We start from the raw sequence: 25,036 nt of genomic DNA on the forward strand, positions 1-25,036 counted from the left end.
ATAGCTATTGCTACGGTACAACAGTGCAACAGTGTATGTAGTGATGTAATTATTCATTGCTATAAATGTATAAATGTAGATATCAAGTACCTCGACGTTCACAGTAAAGTAAGTACGTACTTGTATTGTACATGGTTCATTTAACATCATTGTGCTTCCTCTCTCCTGTAGCCAATGCTCTCCCCACAAACTGACAGACTGTATTAATCGATAGCTACGACAATGAAGAAGGCTCGTATAGTCTGTAGTCTCGTTGGTGCCGGGGCAATTGTAGTACTCAGCCTGTACCTCCTCCTCAACAGTCACAGTAACGGAACTATAAATACAACAAAACAATTGATTAAATTATCTCTTCTGAGGATAATAGACCTACCAGTGAATCCACACGACGCTTACCCAAGCATTCCTGCACTGGATAGCAATGAGAGTGCACTTGTTCAGCTCCACTGGACCATACTAGGAGGAACTAATGAGGACAATTCCTATCATTTCTTCTCAGCCTATTACGACGGACGGACATCCAAAAATCTGCAAAGGCCTGCTGTCATTGTAATGGGTTATGTCAATAGAAAAGTTCCATCCATCAAATTCTACTGTTTGTTTCGTTACAACAATCGTAGCACTTGCAAAGAGAAACCTGCAAATGAGAGACACGTGTCCCCTTGTTTTCCACCCAATCTGTCTTCTAGGCCATACCACTATGTGTGTGAGGTGTTGGTTGGTGAAGAGGTGCCTCTAGCTGTACACTTAAGCATGTCAGAAGATTGCAAGCCCGATTCCATCTCAGCTCCCATTCCGGTACAGAACAGAGACGCTAAAATTGAGGAGAAACCGGCTAAAAAATTTGGAGTGTGTTTGGGAGGACCTTTAGTGCAGGAGAATGCTAACTTCTTGAGAGATGTGGTGGAGTACGTTGAGATGAGCATAGCCGTGGGTGTACAGCAAATAGTGTTCTATGTCAATGAAAAGCAAGTGGATAAGAGTTTGTTGGAATATTTATGGAAGCATTATCCTGATGTGGTGAAGACTATCGCTTGGAGGAAGTTTGACAAGTGGGTCCCCATGCATTACTATGGACAGTTGTTGATGATGAGCGACTGTTTCTACCGACACATGTATGAGGTTGAATACTTGGCCATGACTGATTTGGATGAAATGATAACGCCAGTTGGAAAGCATACCTCATGGGGGGAGATGATCAAGGCTTTGAACAGCAACAGTGATGTGTCTTCATACACATTCCAGAATGCGTTTTTCACCTCGCCTGAAAATGAAGCTAAACAAGTGTTACCAAACTGTTCTAATGCACAAGTGCCCAAGTATTTCACACGAACTGTACGCCATGACTGCTACCCTGGTTATGCGTACAGACCCAAGACTATGAGTCTAGCTCGATACATTTATGAGCCAAACATTCACTGGGTCTGTGCAAGAGTGGATGGACATCCTGGTAATACTAATGTTCCTACAGAGATTGGGATTCTAGCGCACTACAGACCGTCTGTACCAGATGACTGTGTGGGGAAACCAACATTTACTGACAATGTAGCTAGAAAATTTAGGAACAAAGTTACAGATTCTATGTGCTGAAATTGATAATTATGACTAATGCGGTAAAGATCGTCTAGTGAAGGTTATGTAAAGATCGTTTGACAAAAATGTAATAATTATGTGATAGGTTAGGGTCAAAGGTCTTTTTGTTTATCAAAATGGTGTCTACAAGACTGCTGCTCCAGCTAGCTCCAGTTCTACGCCTCCCTCAAGCTACTCGCTCCATCACCTCGCTAGCTAAAAGGGGCAAAGGTGGCCGCTCGTCCTTCAGCGGTGTAGTGGCTACTGTGTTTGGAGGGCCTGGTTTCTTGGGGAGATATGTGGTGAACCGGTTGGGTCGTGTGGGGTCTCAAGTGGTTGTACCTTATCGTGGAGATGAGCATGACTACAGATACTTGAAGCCGATGGGAGACCTCGGGCAAATAGTATTCGTGGTAAGTGTGTGAGCCATTGCACACACCACACACACGGTACACACATCGGTACACACCCACGGCCACACACACTCATACACACACACACACACACACACACACACACCGCACACACACACACACACATATACACATACACAGAAGTATGATCTGCGTGACCCTGAGAGTGTGTATAAAGCAGTCAAGCACTCCAACGTAGTCATCAACCTGGTGGGACGAGACTACGAAACAAGGTAGTCACATTTCAACACACACACACACACCCACACACACACACACACACACCCACATACACGCACACACACACACACACACACACGCACACACACACACATAGTTATTCGACCATTATACAGGAATTTCTCGTTCACTGATGTGAATGTGAATGGAGCTAGGACAATAGCTGAAGCTTGTCAAGCTGCCGGAGTTAAGAGGTTGATCCACTTCAGTGCTCTCAATGCCACCAGTGATTCACCCTCGCAGTTCCTACAAACTAAAGTACGCGTGGAAATACCATACTATACGACCTTTAACCTCTAATAATGACCTTTGACCCCTATATAGGCTCAAGGGGAAGAGTTGGTACGAGAAGTGTTCCCTACAGCCACTGTAGTGCGACCAGCGGATACTTACGGACATGAGGATCGATTCCTGCATTACTATGCCAGCCTCAGGGTGTTCCCGTTCGGTGTTATCCCAGTGATGAGTGGAGCAGATCAGACCACCAAGAGACCTGTCTATGTGAGTGTGTGTATGTGGGTGTGTGGGGGTGTGTGTGTGGAGTGTGGGGGTGGGGTGTGGGGGTGTGTGTGTGTGTGCGTTGAAGGCCATTTCAATAGGTATCCTGTTCAGTTTACATGCTCTTTGTCAACGCATATACATGTATACTGCACTTTTAATACTCTTATTACCCCCTCTCTCACACACACACAGGTTGGAGACATTGCTCATGCTGTTGGGAGTATAATATCAGATTCTGCCACTGCTGGCAAAACATACGAACTAGCGGGGTAAGCTCAGCCCTTGGTTTAACCCTTACAGTCCTGTCCATTACCTGCTGTTTAACCCTTACAGAGCTACTGAGTACCCACTGCCAGAGCTGATACAGTACATCTATCGAGTGATGTACAGGCAGTGTACTGTCACTCCTCTACCACGAGCACTGTACAGGTGGGTGGTTGAATAGGACAGAGCCGTTCACTGTACCCCCCCCCACACAAGACACACACACACACACACACACACACACACACACACACACACACTACACACACTTGGTCCACTGTACTCCCCCCCACACACACACTACACACACTACACACTAGGTCCACTATACCTCCCCCCCACACACACACAGGTTTGTCAGTTCCCTGATGGAGTTGAACCCGTTCGTTCCGTACATGACCAGAGACATTGCCACAAGAGTGAGTCACCATCCCTCATAATCCACTGCACAATAGCAGTAAAGAAAATCAGTGAAATATCGTTATTCAGTGTTAGATAGACCTTAACTTGTCTAACAATAAGTTACACTATTATACTGGTGCTATAGACTCTTCTCTCTCTTTCTCTCTCTCTGTGCAGCTCCACCTCTCTAACACGCCCACTCCTGGTCTGCCTGGGCTAGAGGATCTCGGGGTCACTCCTACTCATCTAGAAGACGTTGCCATCAACTTCATCCGCCGCTACAGAAACTTTATGGACTTTGACCACCCTATTGAAGAAACCCATCCAAACAGACCTAGTTAATCAGTGACAGCCATTGTTAGAGAACAGCATGTACTAGTTAGTGTTGTGTATGTTGTAATAATGTGAGTTATGTTTTAATACTTGAAGGCCTAGTTGTTGTGGCCATTGATAATAATTGTCTCTCTTACTTTTAATTAGTTGATGATAATAAGACCACGGACAGATGTATGGATGTGCATTTACATAAATCACATAATTTTATTATTAACAATATAGCAAGTTCAAATGACAGCACGAGTTTTTATATTCTTATCATGCTATAATTCATCTCTGTTGTTGTCATGACGACCACCACCTTCCTCCTTCTCCCGTTCACTGATAGGCCCCTCCCACAAGTCCTCCTCCTCTCCACCGAACTCTGCACCCACAGGGACACACATGTATGGGGATATAATTATTATGAGGTTATCACAAGAGCAATACACACACACAAGTAGACATCACATAAGATCCCCTTCATTCATTAGAGTTGGCTCTGTAACTGGCAACCGAACGATTTTAAAACTTTCTGAAAGCTTAAAAGGAGCCCGTTCAGATGGTATGCTCAAAATAACGAGTTTTACCCCACAAAAATGACCCGCTATACGGTAACACCCATTGTGGGGAGGTACTCATGCAACATGAGTGTATACGGCTACAGCTTGTGTTAGTGTGTTAATGACCTCCTAACTCCTGATAGTACTCATCCTCAGAGAATGGTTGCTCCTGGTCATGAAAGCTCCTCTCTGCTTGACGTCTACTCAACTCGTCAGCCAGGGTGGTGAAGAATTCAAACGCCGCACGAACTCTGTCCTTTGTAACCATATCAACGCTTGGTATCACGCCTTTACAGTCAGGTAGTAGGATATCAAACATCTGTGGAGGGGAGGGAGAGTGATAGATGAACTGTGTGGAGAGGTTAGCTCACATCCTGTATGTACTCCACCTTCATGTCAGCTAGCTCAAAATGCTGCAGAAAGAAAAACATGATTATATAGACAAGTGTGAGAGAGTGGGGGAAGTAGGGAGAGATTGTGATTGTATATCTCTACCGTATTACAAGAATATTTTGCTGGTGAAAAACCTTTGCGAATCAGCCAAATCAGCAGAAAATTGGACCCTTTGCGATCTAACTATTGCGTTCTGGCAAGGATCGTGTGCGTATATTAGGTTTTGCGATTTTATTGGATCAACCCTCGCAAAGTTCAACATAATTATGCATGCTAGTAATACGGTCCCTCACTTGGGATACCAAGTCAAACACATCCTCTGCCATTACTCGACCATCTTCTTTGGCAGCCATCACCAGAACCTCTCTGCATGTAAGGGGGGGGGTCAGTGGGTGTGGCTAAGATTGCATGCCGGGGCTTACTTTAGTTGCAACTCTGGGGACAGACTGAAACTATCCAATGACTGGAACTGTGGGAGGTCACTAAGGTCGTCTGGACACTCGGCAGGGTCGTATCTGAATGGGGAGGGTTTTACCGTGTAGGAAGGGTGATGAAAATTTCGGATAAACTACCAAGTTCAATATTTCGTGTTCTAAATATTCGTATGCAAGTAAGAATGGTGACGTTGAACCTATAATTATTGCGCATCTTGCAGTTTAAATTCTGATGCTCTATTACGAAAAATACAAACATTTTGAGCTATAATTATATACGATAATAACCCGCTATACGGGATTGTTGCTTACTTGAATGCATTCCACCACAGATTAACTCCCATGTTGCGTCCTTCCGAGTTCACCTGTTATAAGGGTTAACCGAGTATTCCTGCTACTGTACTATGACCTCACATTATGCAGCCATTGGTAGGGGAGATACAGACAGTCCCCTGGTTGTACTGTGGCCAGGTGCCATGGGATATTAGCCAGGTTAGGGTAGACTGTCATGTCCACACTGTAAAGATAGAGCTAGCTAACAACACACACACACAATACACTATCAGGAGATTCAAGCACTCCTGATAGTATGAATACACACACACTGACTGGAACTGTGCTTGGAAGTTTGGGGAAAATAAATAATATACATGTAGACTGATGCCATGGTTACAGGTAGTTTATATACTTGCTATTACAATAGTTTTTTGGCATTAAATTTTTTGCCCCATATTTCCAAGTGAGCTGCAAACCACTCACCTCTCTACGTCAATGTTGAAGAATCCAGTTGCCTTGTGTTCCGGTCCAATGCTCTCAGAGAAGCGGGGTTCAATGAGCACGAACCTCTTCCGCCCACTCACCAGGCAATGCAGGTTCTCATACGAGTCTGTGTGAACTACGGACTTTGTACCCCCACTGCTGAACCACAGATACATAAACATGAGCTCCTCCGTATACCCCCCACAGAGCAGGAACCGTGGCAACACCCACTCCTTCCGCATCTCTTCTGATAGGTCGCTGACCATGTATATATTCTCATCCTGATACCTCTACAGTGGAGTGGGGGAAGAGATGCAACAGAAACTCAAAATAGATACAGTATAGCGGGTAATGTTCGTATTAACTATCCAGTCGTATTCTAGAATAGTGACGTTGAATCTATTGCACACACAGTTTTAATTTTCGGATTAATGCTCAAAATACGATAATTTTCAACATACAATAGGTAGATACATATAATATATTGTCACATCCACTAGGTTTTGATGTGGGTCCTATATATACATGATTGTGTGTGTGTATGGGTATATACATGATTGTGTGTGTGTGTGTATACATGATTGTGGGTGTATTTAGCACAAGACAAATAAAAAGCAGATACTAAACTAAAACACACTTACACTGAGGAACTCATCAACGGTGATGCTGAACCCTGGCTCTGAGCGGTTCTCCTTCTTGCCATACTCAACACTCATCGTGGACTCACCGTGCACACGTCTGTACGAACAAAAATTACCAGATTCATCCATTACCCTTTGAAATTGAAATTGAAACCAGGTTGTACTAAAGGTCATCCTTATCACTACTAGTATGGCCCTTGTCTTGTATGTACCTGAGGTAATCATCACTCTGCCAGTTACTAAGCACCTCCTGTCCTGACATGAGCCCCTCCAGCACAACTGGAATCTTGGGCCTCACAAAGTTCTCATAAAACTCACTCGGTGAGGGCATATGGTCTATTCTGCGCACTAACTCTGGCTCCATGTGTGAGCCCAATGGCTGCATGTGGCCGGGGAGAGCCTCGTCTCCCGCAGAACACTCGCTACACAGCAGTAACAGAGCGAAGAGAAGTAGCAGCTTATCGTAAACAGCCATTTTTTGACCAGGCTTGCAAAAGAGAGGCGGGGCTCGGATCGTAGTTCGTTTGGTAAGGGGTCGACACAATAGAAAGCTTCAAATAGCCTTGTTCACACAAACAATGTATAGAGTGGCCTCTCTGACTAGCACTGGTAGTCGTTGGCGAGGGACCGTGGATCTGAGCTGTGCTCGCTACCTTCATAAGGTGAGTTGTGGCTTATACCAGTACACAGCCGTGCGCTGTATATGTAGTGACCTGCTAAAAATTAATTTAATTATATAGGAAGCCGTACTTAATTATAATGACATCCATCAAGTACATGTACATACTCAGTCATAGCCTACTAACTGAGGCTCAGGTCAATATCGGACCATGTTAGATTGTGAATGTGTTTTGTTCTTTGTTACCTGTGAGAACTGATGTCGATACATAGTGCGAATGCAGTACGTACATCGTATGTGTTGATTGTGAATATCGTACACAGTTCTCATACACAACACAATAGTATCCACCATTGACAACTATTGTTCACGTCAAGTTGTCCCGTATTGACCCCATTGACCTTATTGACTCCTTTCCCTAGAGACCTCATCTCACTCGTGGTTCCATGGCGTTGATGCAACCAACCGTAGCCTCCTCCAGGCAGAGCCGAGGGTACAGCGGAGGAGGTCCCAAGCTCCAGTTCCCCCCTCTCCCCAAAGAATGGGAGGGACAGTATAAGGTAGGGCAGATGTTCACTCAGCAGGACTCTTTGCCACGCCTACCAGTACCCCCACTGCAACAAACACTGGAGAGATACCTCAAGTTTGTACAGGTAGGTATGTGGTTAGGGTACCTCAAGTGTGTACACGTAGGTATGTGATTAGGGTACCTCAAGTGTGTACAAGTAAGTGTGTGATTAGGGTACCTCAAGTGTGTACAAGTAGGTATGTGATTAGGGTACTTGTTGAATGCAATTGGTTTATCTGCAGCCGCTGATTTCAGAGGAGGAATTTGAGAAGACAACGGCGGCTGTGACAGAGTTTGGAGCAGAAGGTGGTGTGGGGGAGGAGCTACAGAGACTACTACACGAGAGGGCCAAGACCAAGGACAGCTGGGTGAGAGTCAACAAGCAATGGCTTCCCTGTGTTTCAATGTTACTAGCCCCTTGAGTAGCAGCAACAATGTGTCCAGCTAGTGCAGTGATGTGCAGTCAATGTGCCTAGAATTTTCGAAGTAGTGTTATTTTTAACCTCCTCTGTCTCAACGTCTCAGTCCACAAAGTTGCCTGTTTAATAACCTATATGTAGTAAACTAGACCTTAGAGATGGTTAGTACCAACCACCTCCACCGACCAGTACATCTCTGTCTAGTGTTTGTTTACCTCTGTATTTTAATGGCTATGATTACTGTTAAAACTGTTTACCTAAAAGCTCTATGAATACAAACCTGTCCACCACACACACACACACACACACACACACACACACACACACACACACACACACACACACACACACACACACACACACACACACACACACACACACACACAGCTCATAGACTGGTGGAACCATGTGGCGTACCTGGCTTATCGTCTACCCGTGATGGTCCATTCCAATCCGGCCATCGGGTTCCCACGGCAACCATGTGGCGATCAAGACAAATTTGTGACAAATGCAACTCGAATGCTGCTCGGATGTGTCAAGTGGAACATGCTCATCCAAAAGTAATTAAAATACACAGCTGTATATAATTATTATTATATCGTATAGCGGGTAATTTTCGTAAAATTCGTTCAACTCGAAAACGGTGATTTTCATGAGTAAAAATTTCGTTTGACTGCATTGCATGCGTTCTGGTAAGCCACGCCTACGTTTTCGTGAGGAAAATTTTCATGGAGGTCAGCTTGCCCACGAATATTATTTTTACCCCACGAAAATTACCCGCTATAGAGCATTACCTTCCTCCCCCCCCCCCTCTCAATAGTGAGGCTATCCCTGTGGACTACTATCGTGGCAAGCCGCTCTGTATGCATCACTACCAGCTCTACTCCAAGTGTCGTATCCCCGGGCCCACGGCTGACACCCTCAGGACCACACCCATCAACGAATCTCGTCATGTCATCGTTATTAGGAACGGTTATGTAAGTGAGAGAATAATGTAATATTAATATCGTTGAAATTTAATTTTTAATATTACCCTTAGTTCTATCGACTGGATGTGCTCTATGAGACCCCTGATGGTACTCTCGCTGTGACCCCCTCCTCTCACGTCATGTCCGAGCTACACCACATCCTGGAGACAGCCCCTCCCACCAACGAATACCCGGTCGGCATTCTGACCAATGAGCACAGAGACACCTGGTACCAGGCCCGGGAGAGGCTACGCAAAGGTACTGCATGTGTAAGCATCCCTCCTTGCGTTTTTTCTCGGCAGCTATCTTTGCGAGCCCGTAATTTGTGTTCAGATTGTCCAATGTCAAAACTAATCAATAGCTCTCAGAATTACCTTTCCAATGGTGTGCTTAAACAACATTTTACAAGTTCTGTGATACCACCAATTTTAACGACCTCCCCAGATCCCCAGAACCAGGCTTGTTTGGAGGATATTGAGACGAGTATTCTAACCGTGTCGCTCGACAAAGCACACCCCCACACTATGAACCTTGACCCCAGTCAGCCGTTCAACGATTATCAACGCTCACTGGTTGCCGGCAACTTTCTGCATGGCAACGGGAGCCAACTAAACAGCATCAACCGGTGGTCCGATACTTGCATTCAGGTATAGAGCAATACCCCATACCAACTCCACCACTATCCCATTCCCCAACCCTATACCTATCTCTTAGTGTTGTGTGAGTGAGGACGGTGGTCTGGGGTCACTACTGGAGCACACTGGGGGAGATGGTCCGCCCGCCGTTTCTGCAGATATCTTCTTGCTCGACATGCTGTAAGTGGAATCAAACGTACACAACCATCTTATAATCATCTGTGTAGTGTGCACAGATAGGCACTTGTGTATGGGACCCTGTGGTGCATTTTTATAGTACTAGAGTTGGCTAATCACAGGCTTGTCATAGTCTCAAAACCTGATACATCTGATTGACCATCACAGGAGCCTTGGTTACGACTGGTTGGCGGAGAGCTCCCCTGTTCCTGTGCAGTCCCTCAAGCCAGCCCGTCAGTTACGGTGGAACATATCTGCTGAGTCAGCTAATGACATTAAAACAGCCATTGTTAATAATGATAAGTAAGTGATCACATGCACACAATACGCCCATAGTATCACATGCACACAATACGCCCACTCCACTTGTATCACATGCACACAATACGCCCACTCCACTTGTGTATTACATTCACACAATACACTCACTACACTTGTATCACATGACCTCTGTGCGTGCAGGCTCTCGGGAGATGTGGACTTGCGTGTTGTAACCTTTCAAGACTTTGGTAAAGACATACCCAAGAAATTTAAACTGTCTCCGGATGGTTTTATACAAACAGCCATTCAACTAGCGTACTGGAAGTGAGTTGTATCACACGTAGTTACAAGCCCCTTGTCCATGTCGGAATAACTAGATCCTGCTTTTCATTGGCTAACTAGAGTTAGCAACATTACATTATTTGTAGCCTCAAGCAATGTATATAGTTACCGAGAACTATATAAACACACTCAAGTGGGATCTAAATCTAGCTATAGTCATCTTAAAAGTGCAACTGTCTATCTTCTTATTGCATTTCTGTAACCAATCAGATTGTACCATAAGACAAGTGCCATGTACGAGAGTGCTGCCACGCGTTGGTTCAAGTACGGCCGCACTGACACAATCCGCTCCGTCAGCAATATCTCTCACTCCTTTCTCAAGGCCATGTCCGACCCCACTACCCCTGTAAGTGTCTCTAATACAAGCCACCCTCTATGAACCCTCTCCACAGGTCAAAGAGAAGGCTGAGCTCCTAGTGGAGTCAGTCAAAGCTCACAGTCATTACACGAATGAAGTGAGTATTAACTGAACATCTTTACCCTGAATTAAGATTGAGGATTTAAAGTGGCCACCATTTCACTGGCTTGGGCACTTCCCTGAGTGGTGTGTGTGTCAGGCTACATGTATATAAATAATTGTTTCTGTTTAAAGGGCTAGCCGAGCAGGCAGTGATAATGTTACATTGCATGTGGCATTTCATGTATACACAAACAAACATAATTTGTATAATTGTTACTGTAACTCTCTGTACCACTCTTGATCACAGGCTATCAGTGGTCAAGCACCAGACCGCCACCTGCTAGGCCTGAGGCTAATAGCCAGTGAGGCTGGTATAGAGTTGCCAGGGATATTCACTGACCCTGCCTACTCCAAGAGCCTGCACTTCAACCTCTCCACCAGCCAGGTAATGAACAGTATAATTATAGCAACCAAAAAGGTGTTATATTCAATTCCTATTACTGTACGTTTACTGTGCACACACACACACACACACACACACTTATCACACCCACACACACATCACACACACACACACACACACTTATCACACCCACACACACATCACACCCACACACACCTCCCCCTCCACACACACGCACGCTAGGTGGCTGTGGCTAACTATGACATCATCCTGTGCTTTGGTGCCGTGGTTCCTGATGGTTATGGCGTGTGTTACAACCCTCAGACCAACAAGACCATCATGTCCATATCATCCTACCTGAGCTGCCCACACACGGACAGTGCTCTGTTCCAGGAGAGACTACAGGAGAGCCTCAGGGAAATGAGAGATGTTATGGAGGCAGCTGCTCCACTAGCAGCCAAACTATAACTCTGAACACATAATTATCTTCTATTATAGTTTTTGTATAAATACTAAAAGTAGAGTTCATATGCTTGCAATTGTTAGTTTTGTTGTGTTCTTACAATGTGTTCATAATTGTTACTCACCAAATTCTATAAATGACTTGTAAATTCAAATGTTGTAACATTGATAAAACCAACTCTTAATAGTAAAAGATAAGTTTACAAAAATATAATAATATTATTATTATTATTGTTATGAAGAACAGCATAATTATTATAAGTGTGTGCAGGCAATCAATAATAATAATTCTAAACTAGTTTTCTAATTTCTTGTGGATCAGTTTGACTCCGCTCTACTGAGCCGTAACTATGGCGAGATCTATCCAAAAAATATGAGTTCTCGGTATTGCCTTGACGTTCACGCCCACTCTCCCTATCGCCAGTTGCTTTGGTAACCGTTATCTTCGGAGCTCTACTCTTGTACTTTTTCCGATAGTTCTGAGGATTTACTACTCGATCTGGAAACTCGTCGGTTTGCTCTCTGTTTGAATCCTCGTAGACGAATGACATTGGTTCTTCGTCACCTTGGTTACTGCTTGTATCCGATATAATGATAATACTCTCTGAGTTCCATGATTCATTTTTAAATCGTCTACTGCAACAGTTGAGTGAGAGCATGAAGTACCAACCAGCGTAGATAATAACATAGATTAGTGGGATAAAGAGCAGGCTGTAGTTGATGATGAAGACTGGCAGAGATATTGTTGTAGTCGAATTTATTATTTGACTATTGTAGAAACTGCAAGCGTTCAATAAAGACAATAATGCAAACATTAGAGTGTCCAGATGATTGTAGCGGTCTTCCTTATATGGCCTAGCAACGGCAAACAGCATCATACCTAGCAACAGCAGCACTTGCTGTATAAAGTACTGATCCGCCCATTTTAGATCACTCACCATGACAATCAACATTGCTATGCGAAACAAAAAATACAGACCAGCGAAATATCGAAAATCCCATCCACCTCTTCTCTCTGTACCATTACGATAACATTCATTGAAGCTTTCGGCAAATGTCTTAATGGCAATATTCTTTGGCAGCCGACTTATACAACGCTGCATGATCTTGAGGGGGTAGAGGAGGAAGAATAGCGGCGGTACCACTACAAAGATCCCAATTATGACAATCACCATGGTGAAAATTAACAAATAGGCTTGACCAAAAGCATCGAGCGAAGCATCGTAGTAAAACTTTCGCTGGTCATGTATGGGTGTGTGGTTAGAGTTACTGGCATCCTTTATGGTCACCATATTCGAATTCAGTATTGGGAATGAGACATGGACAAAAGTGGTATAGGAAAACAGGAGAAACGTTGCTATGGCATCGATTATCGATGTATTTGTTTGCGTTCTCTTTTGAAATTTATCGATGCAGTGTTTGAAAGGTTTCCACACAATCCGCACAACTCGAACGTTATTGTCGTACAACTTGATGCAACCATAGCAAACGAATATGAGTAGCAACGGGTAGAGTGCCATCACATATCTCAGGGCAAGGACCACTAACGTACTGACGTTGCCAACGCAAACTGGAGGGAAAACTCTCTCAAAAAATTCCAAGTTCAGAATTGCATATGGAGTTTGCACAAGTGCTATTAACACATCGGAAACAATAGGAATATCATGAATTTTCGCACTTATTATCCCGAAGGCGAATGGGAAGGGGTTGTTATAGTGATTGGTGGACACAATCTGAGCAAAGAAAACAAAGCCGTTTATTGCAGGAGATGTTGCTTTGAAGTTGAAAATGGCTACTAGCAGAAAGAGAGCTGTTATTGGGAGGATCTTGATGAGTAGGAACCAGAGCCAACCTAAAGCTGGGTTGCAAAGCACACACTGGAAGCGGCCATTGATAGCCACACCGTGGTTCTCTATGCACTGACTACACAATACCCCCGTCCTTTTCAGTGGACCGCAAACAATGGCGTCTAATTCATCAGCTTTCTGCGGTAAATTTGGGTTGATAAGATTGAATGGGCACTTACCTAATACGAGAGGTAGTGACTTGTTAGGAGCACTCCTATTGTTCTCCTCGTACTGGTAAGTCATACAGTGGTATAAAAACAGAGTAATGTTTCTAGGGGAACAATTAAGTGCATTGCTGCTCGCTGGACACACACAATCACATACCATCTCTGGGTTGTCTACACATTGTACGCTAATGAAACCAGGGGGGCAGGCCAGAATCTCAACACCTAGCTGACTAGCAATCACTCGGGGGTCAAGGGTTCGTAACTTTAGTAACGATGGTACATTTTTCTTTCCATACAGCACAATCTCTTTATTCGAGATATACTCAGTGGATTGATTCACACCGATATGACCAACATCCTTATCACTAGGGAAGGCCACGAGGACCGTCTGTATGGTCTTTTCGTAATCGTCCACAGCTGTAACATTGAGGGGGGTGGGCCAACCAGGTACGGCAAAGAAAAACTGTGTATTGGGGGGTACAATGAGGGTACTAGAGGCAGTAGATATCTCTTGCTGGCAGTTGGAGTTGACAAACTTCGACGGATGACCCGCACAAAAAACATCATCTGTGTGGTGGAAGTTACTAGTGGTGGAGTTGTTGCTAGGCCACTTGCATGGTTGAACAGACGTCGTGTATATAGAGTTGGACGTTCCATTAGCCGTATTATTCGTGAAGACAAAGCTTGTACTCCATTTGCTAGGAGGTACAGTCGGTTTGTAGTATTGGAAGAAACAGTTTTGGTTAATATTATCATGACCTCCGAACTGTACCGCATATATGGCCCCACCCAGACCACCAGGCTTGACGGAATTGTCACTGAAATTGAAACTTGATCCAATGTGAGACACAATCCAAGCATTACCATAGAGCGCAATAGCCCCTCCTAATCTACCGTGGTTACCAACGAAATCCGTGGTTGAGTTCTGCATAGCAACCACATAAGTAGACAATACAACCATTGCAGTGCCATCATTCCTAACAAAGGTGTTATGGCCTGTTAGATTGAATGGTATTCGATCTGAATACAATGCTCCCATGCCTAGAGGGTAGTGGTTGATGTTGCCAATAGTGATGTGATTAGAGTCAAATGTACAGTCTGCAAACACAGGTTGTACAGGCAATCCGCCATGCTCATCAGGATAGTGGAGGGAAAGGTCTACTGCAGATGATAGTTGGGCTGTGTTAAGTAAAAAATTACAAGTATCGAATATCAAAGAATTTGTGTTAGTTCCCGATCGACTACGAGATGTTACCATGGAAACAGCGCCACCATAACAAACATAGTTGTAATAGAATGTAGATCCACTAAATTTAACTGTATTATCCTCAACTTTTGAGATATATCCAGGCCATAGTTTGGAGTCTGGGGGGTAATAAATGAATTCAATTTTGACCCCTCCACCAGAAGCAGTCCATTTGGATTGCTGTTCGTAGTCACAGTTCATGGAATTTGACGAGAAACTAGAGTTCATAACCTCCAATGTATTATTAACGCTAACATCACTGAACAAAATGTACAAACCACCACCAACGTTGGCTTGATTTAACTCAAAATTGCACTCTTCAAAAGTTATCGTATTTCCGTTAGAATGTCCCCCAAAACTAGCGGACGCACCTCCTCCCTTTCCGAGAACCATGTGGTCTGTACCGTGAGGGTACACTACATTCTGCTTCAAGTCTGAGACGGCATTGTTGTCATGAAACTTACAATTCTCAAAAGTGTGTGTAGAACCATTGTTAGCATAAATGGTGCTACTAGTCATACTACACTCCAGGTCCCCAGGGACACAATAACTGAAGTCTATACTCACTCCTGAGCCACCTGGACCTTTGTGCAAGCTGGTATGAAACGCACAGCTGTGGAACTTGTTATTGCCTCCATTGTTATACAATACAACTCCGGAACTATCCGAGTAAAACACATTCACATTCACCATGGTAATATCGGAACAGAACATGAAATACAAAGCCGTGTAAATCTCCACGTACGATAAGCCAGAAGCACTGATATTTCTGCTAGTGCTGTTATGAAGAGCCCCACAAAACTTAAATGATACATTTTCAAGATAAATTCCGGTTGAGTTGAGAAAAGTAAGCCCAGTGCGGTTGCACTCCACTACAGAACTTCCTCCTCCAATAATGGTCAGGTTGCGAACATGTGATAGCGTTGCATTGACGAGAGAGTTCAGATAGAATGTACCATTTGATAGTTTAACACAAACAGACTCTTTAATGTCATGTGCTTTAACTTTTCCCAATGCTTCGGAGAATCCATTGCAGTTAGGGCTACAGTTGAGCGTGATGTTGTGTTGACAGGTGTACGGAGTTGCCATGGCCACTGGATAAAGCAGGGCAGCTAGCAACAGTGCAGGAAGGAGAGCAGCTCTCATCATGTCGTGCGTTGCCTGGGGCATTCACTCAGTGAGGGCTATAGGCAGTGAGCAAAGGAGTAGGGGTTGGTAGATTATGCTCGAGATGTTACTTATTTGCTATTCTTTATGCTCAAGATTATTCTTTCTCCAAATCACAACATAGACCCCACATCATCACACAAGTAACATTAAACTATAAATAATAGCCACAGGACTGTAATATAGAATACCAAGCTAGGAGATTTTAACCATCAGTACTTCCATGACCGACCATCACTATGATTCGTACTGACCTGTATTTCCAAAACCTGCCTATTATTCTCATAATTGTATTATGCTAGCATAATAATTTTATTTTCAACAAAAATTGTGCCTATTATGCTCAAAATTATGCCAGCATAATCTACCAACCCCTACAAAGGAGTTGGTTAGGAACACAGCGTAAAATAGAGCATCTTTAAATGACCATAACTCCAATAACATATATCTTATAGAGAGAGGCCTTTCATATGTAAAATCAAAAGTCTATTTTCAGCCTGTACTTAAAGCATTTAGCATTTTTCTATACTAAATTTATAGGAAAGTTAAAACATGCAACAATTAATATACACAAGTAATACAACAATGATTAATGTACAGAGCACAAACCTACAGTGCAGTGCAGTGTGTGCAGTAGCTTCTCTCAGCCTGACTTAGGCCTAAAACTGTGTCACATGCAAGGAAGGATGTGGTTGACCATAATTATACCACCATTGTGTCTCGGTACACGGTCTATTTTCCATTGTGTCAGTCAGTCTCACTGTATACATATGTGTACATGCCTAGTACCCCATGCATGCAGCTAGCCTTTACAATAAATTCAGCACACCACCTGTAATTGATCTGATTGGCTAAAAACAGTAGATTACATGGAAGCATAATCTACAGGAAGTGGACACATATACTCTACAGGAAAAATGGACGGCATATTCTACAGGAAGTAACAAATAATTTGCAGGAAGTTCTCGAAAGATGGAATAAAATGTTTAGTGAAAGTGACAAGAAGTAGCCTCGATCCCAAACCGAGTTTTTGAGTTTTCGCTTTTATAACGGTTAGGCAAACTTGGATTCTCTCGGTATAGCGGGAAATTTTCGCGGGTAAAAATGTTCGCTATTTGGCTCCAGAGCCCTCAGCAGAAATTTTCATGGGTTCTAATATTCGCGGTTCAGTGCCAGGAAACCACACCCACCAATAGCTTTGCATGTGAAATACCTCCGCGTTCACTTCTCTGCCCTCGAAAAACGTGAAATTTTGCACCCCACGAAAGTTTCCCGCTATACGGTGGCCTTGGGGGCTTCGCCGGAAGTTCACTGCCTGATATGATGTACATGTAGTGGACAATACTTCAGTATAACACAAATCAGTACCGCGTGTACCGTCATAAATAACGGGCAAAAGTTGAGAGAATGTTCTCGTTACATGTTGAAGAGAGTTCTTATCTCGTACGTGCAAGTGTGAGATAGAGAGGAGGCCTAGGGGGGACACACTGGTTGCTAGGCAATTACAAAACTAATCTATGACATCATCCTGTGCTTTGGTACTGCCCATAAACACTCTACAAACTGTGTTACACAATTAATCAAGTTATATCCATGCTTTTTGTGCATTGCCAAGTTAGTTTCCTAATAATGAACACTTTAATTATTGTGTTAACGATCTTTACCATTTATTGTGTCATCCACAAAAATTGAAGCAGCAACATATAAAATTAATTATCAGGAGTGCATTCTCATCTTCTGAAATTATACATAGAATGCAGGCAATTATTTCTAGACAAGTTTTCATGAATCAGTTTGACTCCTCTCTACTGAGCTGTAACCATGGCAACTTCTATAAAAATAAGAGTTCTCGGTACTGCCTTGACGCTCACGCCCACTCTCCTTCTCGTCAGTTGCCATTATCTTTAGAGCACGACGCTTGTACTTGTACCCACTTTGCTGATAGTTCTGAGGATTTAATACTCTATCCGGAAACTCATCAGTTTGTTCTCCATTTAAATGCTCGTAGACGAATGAAATTGGTTGTTCGTTACCTTGGTTACTGCTTGTATCTGATATAACGACAATGCTTTTAGAGCTCCACGATTCTTTCTTGAATCGTCTAAGACAGTTGAATGAGAGCATGCAGTATCAACCAGCGTAGATAATAACATAGATTAGTGGGATAAAGAGCAGGCTGTAGTTGATGATGAAGACCGGGCAGAGATATTGTCGTAAACATCGTCATCATTTGACTGTTAAAGAAACCGCAAGCGTTCAATAAAGCAAACATTAGAGTATCCAGATAATTGTAGCGGTCTTCCTTATATGGCCTAGCAACGGCAAACAGCATCATACCTAGCAACAGCAGCACTTGCTGTATAAAGTACTGATCTGCCCATTTTAGATCACTCACCATGACAATCAACATTGCTATGCGAAACAAAAAATACGGACCAGCGAAATATTGAAAATCCCATCCACCTATCTTCTCTGTACCATTACGATAACATTCAGTGAAGCTTTCGGCAAATGTTTTAATGGCATATTCTTTGGCAATCGACTTATACAACGCTGCATGATCTTGAGGGGGTAGAAGAGGAAGAATAGCGGCGGTACCACTACAAAGATCCCAATTATGACAATCACCACGGTGAAAATGAACACAGAGTAGGGTTGACCAAATGAAGCATCAAAATAGAACTTTTGCTGGTCGTGTAAGGGGGTGTGGCTAGAGTCACTGGCATCCATCACGGTCATCATATTCAGTATTGGGAATGAGGCAAGGACAAAAGTGGTATATGAAAACAGGAGAAACGTTGCTATGGCATCGATTATCGATGTATTTGTTTGCGTTCTCTCTTGAAATTTATCAATGCAATGTTTGAAAGGTTTCCACATAATCCGCACCACTCGAACATTCTTGTCGTATAATTTGATGCATCCATAACAAACGAATATGAGTAGCAATGGGTAGAGTGCCATCACATATCTCAAGGCAAGGACCACTAACGTACTGACGTTGCCAACGCACACTGGAGGGAGGACTCCCTCAAAAAATTCCAAGTTCAGAATTCCATATGGAGTTCGCACAAGTGCTATTAACACATCGGAAACATTAGGAATATCATGATTGATGAGTAGGAACCAGAGTTTATATTAAAAGGGCATTTGCCTAACACAAGAGGTAGTGACTTGTTAGGAGCACTCTTATTGTTCTCCTCGTACTGGTAAGTCATACAGTGGTATGAAAACAGAGTAATGTTTCTAGGGGAACAATTAAGTGCATCGCTGATCGCTGGACACACACAATCACATACCATCTCTGGGTTGTCCACACATTGTACGCTAATGAAACCAGGGGGGCAGGCCAGAATTTCAACACCTAGCTGACTAGTAATCACTCGGGGGTCGAGGATATCCCTGAGTGTATGTGTGTCAGGTTATTATAAATCGGTTCTTTAATTCTTTCTGTTTAAAGGGCTAGATATTTCCCGAGCAGGCAGTGATAATGTTACATTGCATATAGCATTTCATGTGTACACAAACAAACATAATTTGTATAATTGTTACTGTAACTCTCTGTACCACTCTTGATCACAGGCTATCAGTGGTCAAGCACCAGACCGCCACCTGCTAGGCCTGAGGCTAATAGCCAGTGAGGCTGGTATAGAGTTGCCAGGGATACTCACTGACCCAGCCTACTCCAAGAGCCTGCACTTCAACCTCTCCACCAGCCAGGTAATGAACAGTATATAGCAACCAAAAAGGTGTTATATTCAATTCCTATATCTGTACGTTTACTGTGCACACACACACACACACACACACACACTTATCACACCCATGCACCCACACCTCTCCCTCCACACACACGCACGCTAGGTGGCTGTGGCTAACTATGACATCATTCTGTGCTTTGGTGCCGTGGTTTCTGATGGTTATGGCGTGTGTTACAACCCTCAGACCAACAAGACCATCATGTCCATATCATCCTACCTGAGCTGCCCACACACGGACAGTGCTCTGTTCCAGGAGAGACTACAGGAGAGCCTCAGGGAAATGAGGGATGTTATGGAGACAGCAGCTGGTCCACTAGCAGCCAAACTATAACTCTGAACACATAATTGTCTTCTATTATAGTTTTTGTATAAATACTAGTTCATATGCTTGTTAGTTTCGTTGTGTTCTTACAATGTATTATTAATTGTTACTCACCAAATTCGACTTGTAAATTCAAATGTTGTAACATTGTAAAACCAACTCTTAATTAATTGTTATGTAAAAGATAAGTTTACAAAAATATTATGAAGAACAGCATAATAATAATTATTATAAAAGTGTGTGCAGGCAATCAATAATAATTCTAAACTAGTTTTCTAATTTCTTGTGGATCAGTTTGACTCCGCTCTACTGAGCCGTAACTATGGCGATTTCTATCCAAAAAATATGAGTTCTCGGTATTGCCTTGACGTTCACGCCCACTCTCCCTATCGCCAGTTGCTTTGGTAACCGTTATCTTCGGAGCTCTACTCTTGTACTTTTTCCGATAGTTCTGAGGATTTACTACTCGATCTGGAAACTCGTCGGTTTGCTCTCCGTTTGAATCCTCGTAGACGAATGACATTGGTTCTTCGTCACCTTGGTTACTGCTTGTATCCGATATAATGATAATACTCTCTGAGTTCCATGATTCATTTTTAAATCGTCTACTGCAACAGTTGAGTGAGAGCATGCAGTACCAACCAGCGTAGATAATAACATAGATTAGTGGGATGAAGAGCAGGCTGTAGTTGATGATGAAGACTGGCAGAGATATTGTTGTAGTCGAATTTATTATTTGACTATTGTAGAAACTGCAAGCGTTCAATAAAGATAATAATGTGAACATTAGAGTATCCAGATGATTGTAGCGGTCTTCCTTATATGGCCTAGCAACGGCAAACAGCATCATACCTAGCAACAGCAGCACTTGCTGTATAAAGTACTGTTGTGCCCAGTCCAGATCACTCACCATGACAATCAACATTGCTATGCGAAACAAAAAATACAAACCAGCGAAATATCGAAAATCCCACCCACCTCTTCTCTCTGTACCATTACGATAACATTCAGTGAAGCTTTCGGCAAAAGTCTTAATGGCAATATTCTTTGGCAGCCGACTTATACAACGCTGCATGATCTTGAGGGGGTAGAGGAGGAAGAATAGCGGAGGTACCACTACAAAGATCCCAATTATGACAATCACCATGGTGAAAATTAACACAGAGTAGGGTTGACCAAAAGCATCGAGTGAAGCATCATAGTAAAACTTTCGCTGGTCATGTATTGGGGTGTGGTTAGAGTTACTGGCATCCTTTATGGTCACCGTATTCAGTATTGGGAATGAGACATGGACAAAAGTGGTATAAGAAAACAGGAGAAACGTTGCTATGGCATCGATTATCGATGTATTTGTATTCGTTCTCTTTTGAAATTTATCGATGCAATGTTTGAAAGGTTTCCATACAATTCGCACAACTCGAACATTCTTGTCGTACAACTTGATGCAACCATAGCAAACGAATATGAGTAGCAACGGGTAGAGTGCCATCACATACCTCAAGGCAAGGACCACTAACGTACTGACGTTGCCAACGCACACTTGGGGGAGGACTCCCTCAAAAAATTCCAGGTTCAGAATTCCATACGGAGTTCGCACAAGCGCTATTAACACAGGGGAAACAATAGGAATATCATGAAATTTTGCACTTATTATCCCGAAGGCGAATGGGAATGGATTATGGTAGTGAGCAGTGGACACAATCTGAGCAAAGAAGACAAACCCGTTCATCGCAGGAGATGTTGCTTTGAAGTTGAAAATGGCTACTAGCAGAAAGAGAGCTGTTATTGGGAGGATCTTGATGAGTAGGAACCAGAGCCAACCTAAAGCTGGGTTGCAAGGAACACACTCATATTGGCCATTGATAGCCACACCGTAATCCCCTATGCACTGACTACATAATATCCCCGTCCTTTTCTGTGGACCGCAAACAATGGCGTCTAACTCATCAGCTTTCTGCGGTAAATTTGGGTAGAGACGATTGAATGGGCACTTGCCTAACACAAGAGGTAGTGACTTGTTAGGAGCACTCTTATTGTTCTCCTCGTACTGGTAAGTCATACAGTGGAAGGAAAACAGAGTAACGGTTTGATTATCACGGGAACAATCAATTGCACCTCTGCTCGCTGGACACACGCAATCACATACCATCTCTGGGTTGTTCACACATTGTACGCTAATGAAACCAGGGGGGCAGGCCAGAATTTCAACACCTAGCTGACTAGCAATCACTCGGGGGTCGAGGGTTCGTAACTTTAGTATCGATGGTACATTTTTCTTTCCATACAGCACAATCTCTTTATTAGAGATGTACTCAGTAGATTGATTCACACCGATATTACCAACATCCTCATCACTAGGGAAGGCCACGAGGACCGTCTGTATGGTCTTTTCGTAATCGTCCACAGCTGTAACATTGAGGGAGGTGGGCCAACCAGGTACGGCAAAGAAAAACTGTGTATCGGGGGGTACAATGAGGGTACTAGAGGCGGTAGATATCTCTTGCTGGCAGTTGGAGTTGACAAACTTCGACGGATGGCCCGCACAAAAAACATCATCTGTGTGGTGAAAGTTACTAGTGGTGGAGTTGTTGCTAGGCCACTTGCATGGTTGAACGGACGTCGCGTATATAGAGTTGGACGTTCCATTGGCCGTATTGTTTGTGAAGACAAAGCTTGTACTCCATTTGCTAGGAGGTACAGTCGGTTTGTAGTATTGGAAGAAACAGTTTTGGTTAATATTATCGTGCCCTCCGAACTGCACCGCATATATGGCCCCACCCAGACCACCAGGCTTGACAAAATTATCACTGAAATTGAAACTTGATCCAATGTGAGACACAATCCAAGCATTACCATAGAGCGCAATAGCCCCTCCTAATCTACCGTGGTTACCAACGAAATCCGTGGTTGAGTTCTGCATAGCCACGACATAGGTAGACAATACGACCATTGCAGTGCCATCGTTCCCAACAAAGGTGTTATGTCCTGTTAGATTGAACGGTATTCGATCTGAATACAATGCTCCCATGCCTAGAGGGTAGTGGTTGATGTTGCCAATAGTGATGTGATTAGAGTCAAATGTACAGTCTGCAAACACAGGTTGTACTGGCAATCCGCCATGCTCATCAGGATAGTGGAGGGAAAGGTCTACTGCAGATGATAGTTGGGCTGTGTTAAGTAAAAAATTACAAGTATCGAACAGCAAAGAATTCGTGTTAGTTCCCGATAGACTACGAGATGTTACCATGGAAACAGCGCCACCGTAACAAACGTAGTTGTAATAGAATGTGGATCCACTAAATTTAACTGTATTATCCTCAACTTTTGAGATATATCCAGGCCATAGTTCGGAGTCTGGGGGGTAATAAATGAATTCAATTTTGACCCCTCCACCAGAAGCAGTCCATTTGGATTGTTGTTCGTAGTCACATTCCATGGAATTTGACGAGAAATTAGAGTTCATGACCTCCAGTGTATTATTGACACTAACATCACTGAACAAAATGTACAAACCACCACCAACGTTGGCTAGATTATAGTCAAAATGGCACTCTTTGAAAGTTATCGTATTTCGGCTAGAATTCCCCCCAAAACTAACGGACGCACCTCCTCCCTTTCCGAGAACCATGTGGTCTGTACCGTGAGGGTGCACTACATTCTGCTGCAAGTCTGAGAGGGCATTGTTGTCATTAAACTTACAATTCTCAAAAGTGTGTGTAGAGCCATTGTTAGCATAAATGGTGCTACTAGTCATACTACACTCCAGGTCCCCAGGGACACAATAACTGAAGTCTATACTCACTCCTGAGCCACCTGGACCTTTGTGCAAGCTGCTATGAAACGCACAGCTGTGGAACTTGTTATTGCCTCCATTGTTATACAATACAACTCCGGAACTATCCGAGTAAAACACATTCACATTCACCATGGTAATATCGGAACAGAACATGAAATACAAAGCCGTGTAAATCTCCACATACGATAAGCCAGAAGCACTGATATTTCTGCTAGTGCTGTTATGAAGAGCCCCACAATATTTAAATGATACATTTTCAAGATAAATACCGGTCGAGTTGAGAAAAGTAAGCCCAGTGCGGTTGCACCTGACTACAGAATTTCCTCCTCCAATAATGGTCAGGTTGCGAACATGTGATAGCGTTGCATTGGCGAGAGAGTTCAGATAGAATGTACCATTTGATAGTTTAACACAAACAGACTCTTTAATGTCATGTGCTTTAACTTTTCCCAATGCTTCGGAGAATCCATTACAGTTAGGGCTACAGTTGAGCGTGATGTTGTGTTGACAGGTGTACGGAGTTGCCATGGCCACTGGATAAAGCAGGGCAGCTAGCAACAGTGCAGGAAGGAGAGCAGCTCTCATCATGTCGTGCGTTGCCTGGGGCATTCACTCAGTGAGGGCTATAGGCAGTAATTATAGCTAGTTATACAGGAACACAGCGTTAAATATAGAGCATCTCTGAATGGCATAACTTTAGTTTTGTTGGTCCAATAACGTTAAGCTTAGAGAGAGGCCATTCAGATGATAATTAGATCATGTTAATCTATTTTCTACTCAGTACTAAAGTTAAAGCATGCAAAATTAGTACACAGTGATAATATTATATACCTACATGCATATTGATGTACACAGAGCACTGACCTACAGATTGTGTAGTAGCTTCTCTGACAGATTCTTGTGTGAAGGCCTAAGACTGCGTCACATGCAGGATGTGGTTGACCATATATATAGAGAACTACTACTGCCACCCACGGCC

The 25,036-nt window shown here is 43.3% G+C and overlaps 6 protein-coding genes across 10 annotated transcripts; 3 read left to right on the top strand and 3 right to left on the bottom strand.

Annotated features, from left to right (window-relative positions):
* The first annotated feature begins 2 nt into the window (after window positions 1-2).
* On the top strand, window positions 3-1,667 carry LOC135342691 (uncharacterized). Of its 2 annotated transcripts, none has more exons than XM_064539500.1 (2): window positions 3-108; window positions 172-1,667. In XM_064539500.1, exon 2 carries the CDS (start codon window positions 223-225, stop codon window positions 1,588-1,590), a length of 1,368 nt encoding a protein of 455 aa, XP_064395570.1. In that variant the 5' UTR covers window positions 3-108; window positions 172-222; the 3' UTR covers window positions 1,591-1,667. The 2 variants fall into 2 exon arrangements, with proteins under 2 accessions (XP_064395570.1, XP_064395571.1); XM_064539501.1 differs by having other exon boundaries at window positions 9-112.
* A 3-nt stretch (window positions 1,668-1,670) lies between these two features.
* LOC135342723 (NADH dehydrogenase [ubiquinone] 1 alpha subcomplex subunit 9, mitochondrial-like) lies at window positions 1,671-3,868 on the top strand. The gene is made up of 8 exons (XM_064539555.1): window positions 1,671-1,985; window positions 2,127-2,218; window positions 2,342-2,483; window positions 2,550-2,726; window positions 2,919-2,995; window positions 3,060-3,155; window positions 3,343-3,409; window positions 3,570-3,868. The coding sequence occupies exons 1-8, from the start codon at window positions 1,710-1,712 to the stop codon at window positions 3,732-3,734; spliced, it is 1,092 nt and encodes a 363-aa protein (XP_064395625.1). The 5' UTR covers window positions 1,671-1,709; the 3' UTR covers window positions 3,735-3,868.
* LOC135342695 (bifunctional peptidase and arginyl-hydroxylase JMJD5-like) lies at window positions 3,859-7,010 on the bottom strand. Its single transcript, XM_064539504.1, has 10 exons — window positions 6,710-7,010; window positions 6,498-6,594; window positions 5,857-6,146; window positions 5,512-5,614; window positions 5,410-5,462; window positions 5,086-5,178; window positions 4,957-5,029; window positions 4,642-4,683; window positions 4,397-4,589; window positions 3,859-4,092 (listed from the first exon to the last, which is right to left on the bottom strand). The coding sequence occupies exons 1-10, from the start codon at window positions 6,970-6,972 to the stop codon at window positions 3,992-3,994; spliced, it is 1,308 nt and encodes a 435-aa protein (XP_064395574.1). The 5' UTR covers window positions 6,973-7,010; the 3' UTR covers window positions 3,859-3,991.
* A 4-nt stretch (window positions 7,011-7,014) lies between these two features.
* Window positions 7,015-11,906, top strand: LOC135342622 (carnitine O-acetyltransferase-like). The gene is made up of 14 exons (XM_064539411.1): window positions 7,015-7,159; window positions 7,539-7,769; window positions 7,927-8,052; window positions 8,491-8,663; window positions 8,924-9,080; window positions 9,143-9,329; window positions 9,516-9,718; window positions 9,786-9,886; window positions 10,052-10,186; window positions 10,346-10,468; window positions 10,697-10,832; window positions 10,879-10,941; window positions 11,194-11,331; window positions 11,533-11,906. The coding sequence occupies exons 1-14, from the start codon at window positions 7,076-7,078 to the stop codon at window positions 11,755-11,757; spliced, it is 2,082 nt and encodes a 693-aa protein (XP_064395481.1). The 5' UTR covers window positions 7,015-7,075; the 3' UTR covers window positions 11,758-11,906.
* Window positions 11,901-16,919, bottom strand: LOC135342585 (uncharacterized). 2 transcript variants are annotated; one of them, XM_064539350.1, is made up of 2 exons: window positions 16,788-16,919; window positions 11,901-16,195 (listed from the first exon to the last, which is right to left on the bottom strand). In XM_064539350.1, exon 2 carries the CDS (start codon window positions 16,179-16,181, stop codon window positions 12,042-12,044), a length of 4,140 nt encoding a protein of 1,379 aa, XP_064395420.1. In that variant the 5' UTR covers window positions 16,182-16,195; window positions 16,788-16,919; the 3' UTR covers window positions 11,901-12,041. The 2 variants fall into 2 exon arrangements, with proteins under 2 accessions (XP_064395420.1, XP_064395419.1); XM_064539349.1 differs by having other exon boundaries at window positions 16,792-16,909.
* A 3,472-nt stretch (window positions 16,920-20,391) lies between these two features.
* On the bottom strand, window positions 20,392-25,008 carry LOC135342584 (uncharacterized). 3 transcript variants are annotated; one of them, XM_064539346.1, is made up of 2 exons: window positions 24,922-25,008; window positions 20,392-24,680 (listed from the first exon to the last, which is right to left on the bottom strand). In XM_064539346.1, the coding sequence occupies exon 2, from the start codon at window positions 24,664-24,666 to the stop codon at window positions 20,524-20,526; it is 4,143 nt and encodes a 1,380-aa protein (XP_064395416.1). In that variant the 5' UTR covers window positions 24,667-24,680; window positions 24,922-25,008; the 3' UTR covers window positions 20,392-20,523. The 3 variants fall into 3 exon arrangements, with proteins under 3 accessions (XP_064395416.1, XP_064395417.1, XP_064395418.1); XM_064539347.1 differs by having other exon boundaries at window positions 24,889-24,992; XM_064539348.1 differs by having other exon boundaries at window positions 24,893-24,985.
* Window positions 25,009-25,036: the final 28 nt, after the last annotated feature.

Source organism: Halichondria panicea, chromosome 10, assembly GCF_963675165.1.
Source record: "Halichondria panicea chromosome 10, odHalPani1.1, whole genome shotgun sequence".
NCBI classification, from domain to species: Eukaryota; Metazoa; Porifera; class Demospongiae; order Suberitida; family Halichondriidae; genus Halichondria; species Halichondria panicea.

Coding starts and splice junctions, on each gene's coding strand:
- LOC135342695 (XM_064539504.1), bottom strand. CDS start 6,972: ATGGCTGTTTACGATAAGCTGCTACTTCTCTTCGCTCTGTTACTGCTG. Junction 6,595..6,709: donor CAGAGTGATGATTACCTCAG/GTACATACAAGA, acceptor TTGTTCGTACAG/ACGTGTGCACGGTGAGTCCA. Junction 5,030..5,085: donor TCCCCAGAGTTGCAACTAAA/GTAAGCCCCGGC, acceptor CCTTACATGCAG/AGAGGTTCTGGTGATGGCTG.
- LOC135342723 (XM_064539555.1), top strand. CDS start 1,710: ATGGTGTCTACAAGACTGCTGCTCCAGCTAGCTCCAGTTCTACGCCTC. Junction 2,219..2,341: donor GGACGAGACTACGAAACAAG/GTAGTCACATTT, acceptor ACCATTATACAG/GAATTTCTCGTTCACTGATG. Junction 2,996..3,059: donor AAAACATACGAACTAGCGGG/GTAAGCTCAGCC, acceptor TAACCCTTACAG/AGCTACTGAGTACCCACTGC.
- LOC135342584 (XM_064539346.1), bottom strand. CDS start 24,666: ATGCCCCAGGCAACGCACGACATGATGAGAGCTGCTCTCCTTCCTGCA.
- LOC135342622 (XM_064539411.1), top strand. CDS start 7,076: ATGTATAGAGTGGCCTCTCTGACTAGCACTGGTAGTCGTTGGCGAGGG. Junction 7,770..7,926: donor GATACCTCAAGTTTGTACAG/GTAGGTATGTGG, acceptor GTTTATCTGCAG/CCGCTGATTTCAGAGGAGGA. Junction 9,719..9,785: donor GGTCCGATACTTGCATTCAG/GTATAGAGCAAT, acceptor CCTATCTCTTAG/TGTTGTGTGAGTGAGGACGG.
- LOC135342585 (XM_064539350.1), bottom strand. CDS start 16,181: ATGCCCCAGGCAACGCACGACATGATGAGAGCTGCTCTCCTTCCTGCA.
- LOC135342691 (XM_064539500.1), top strand. CDS start 223: ATGAAGAAGGCTCGTATAGTCTGTAGTCTCGTTGGTGCCGGGGCAATT.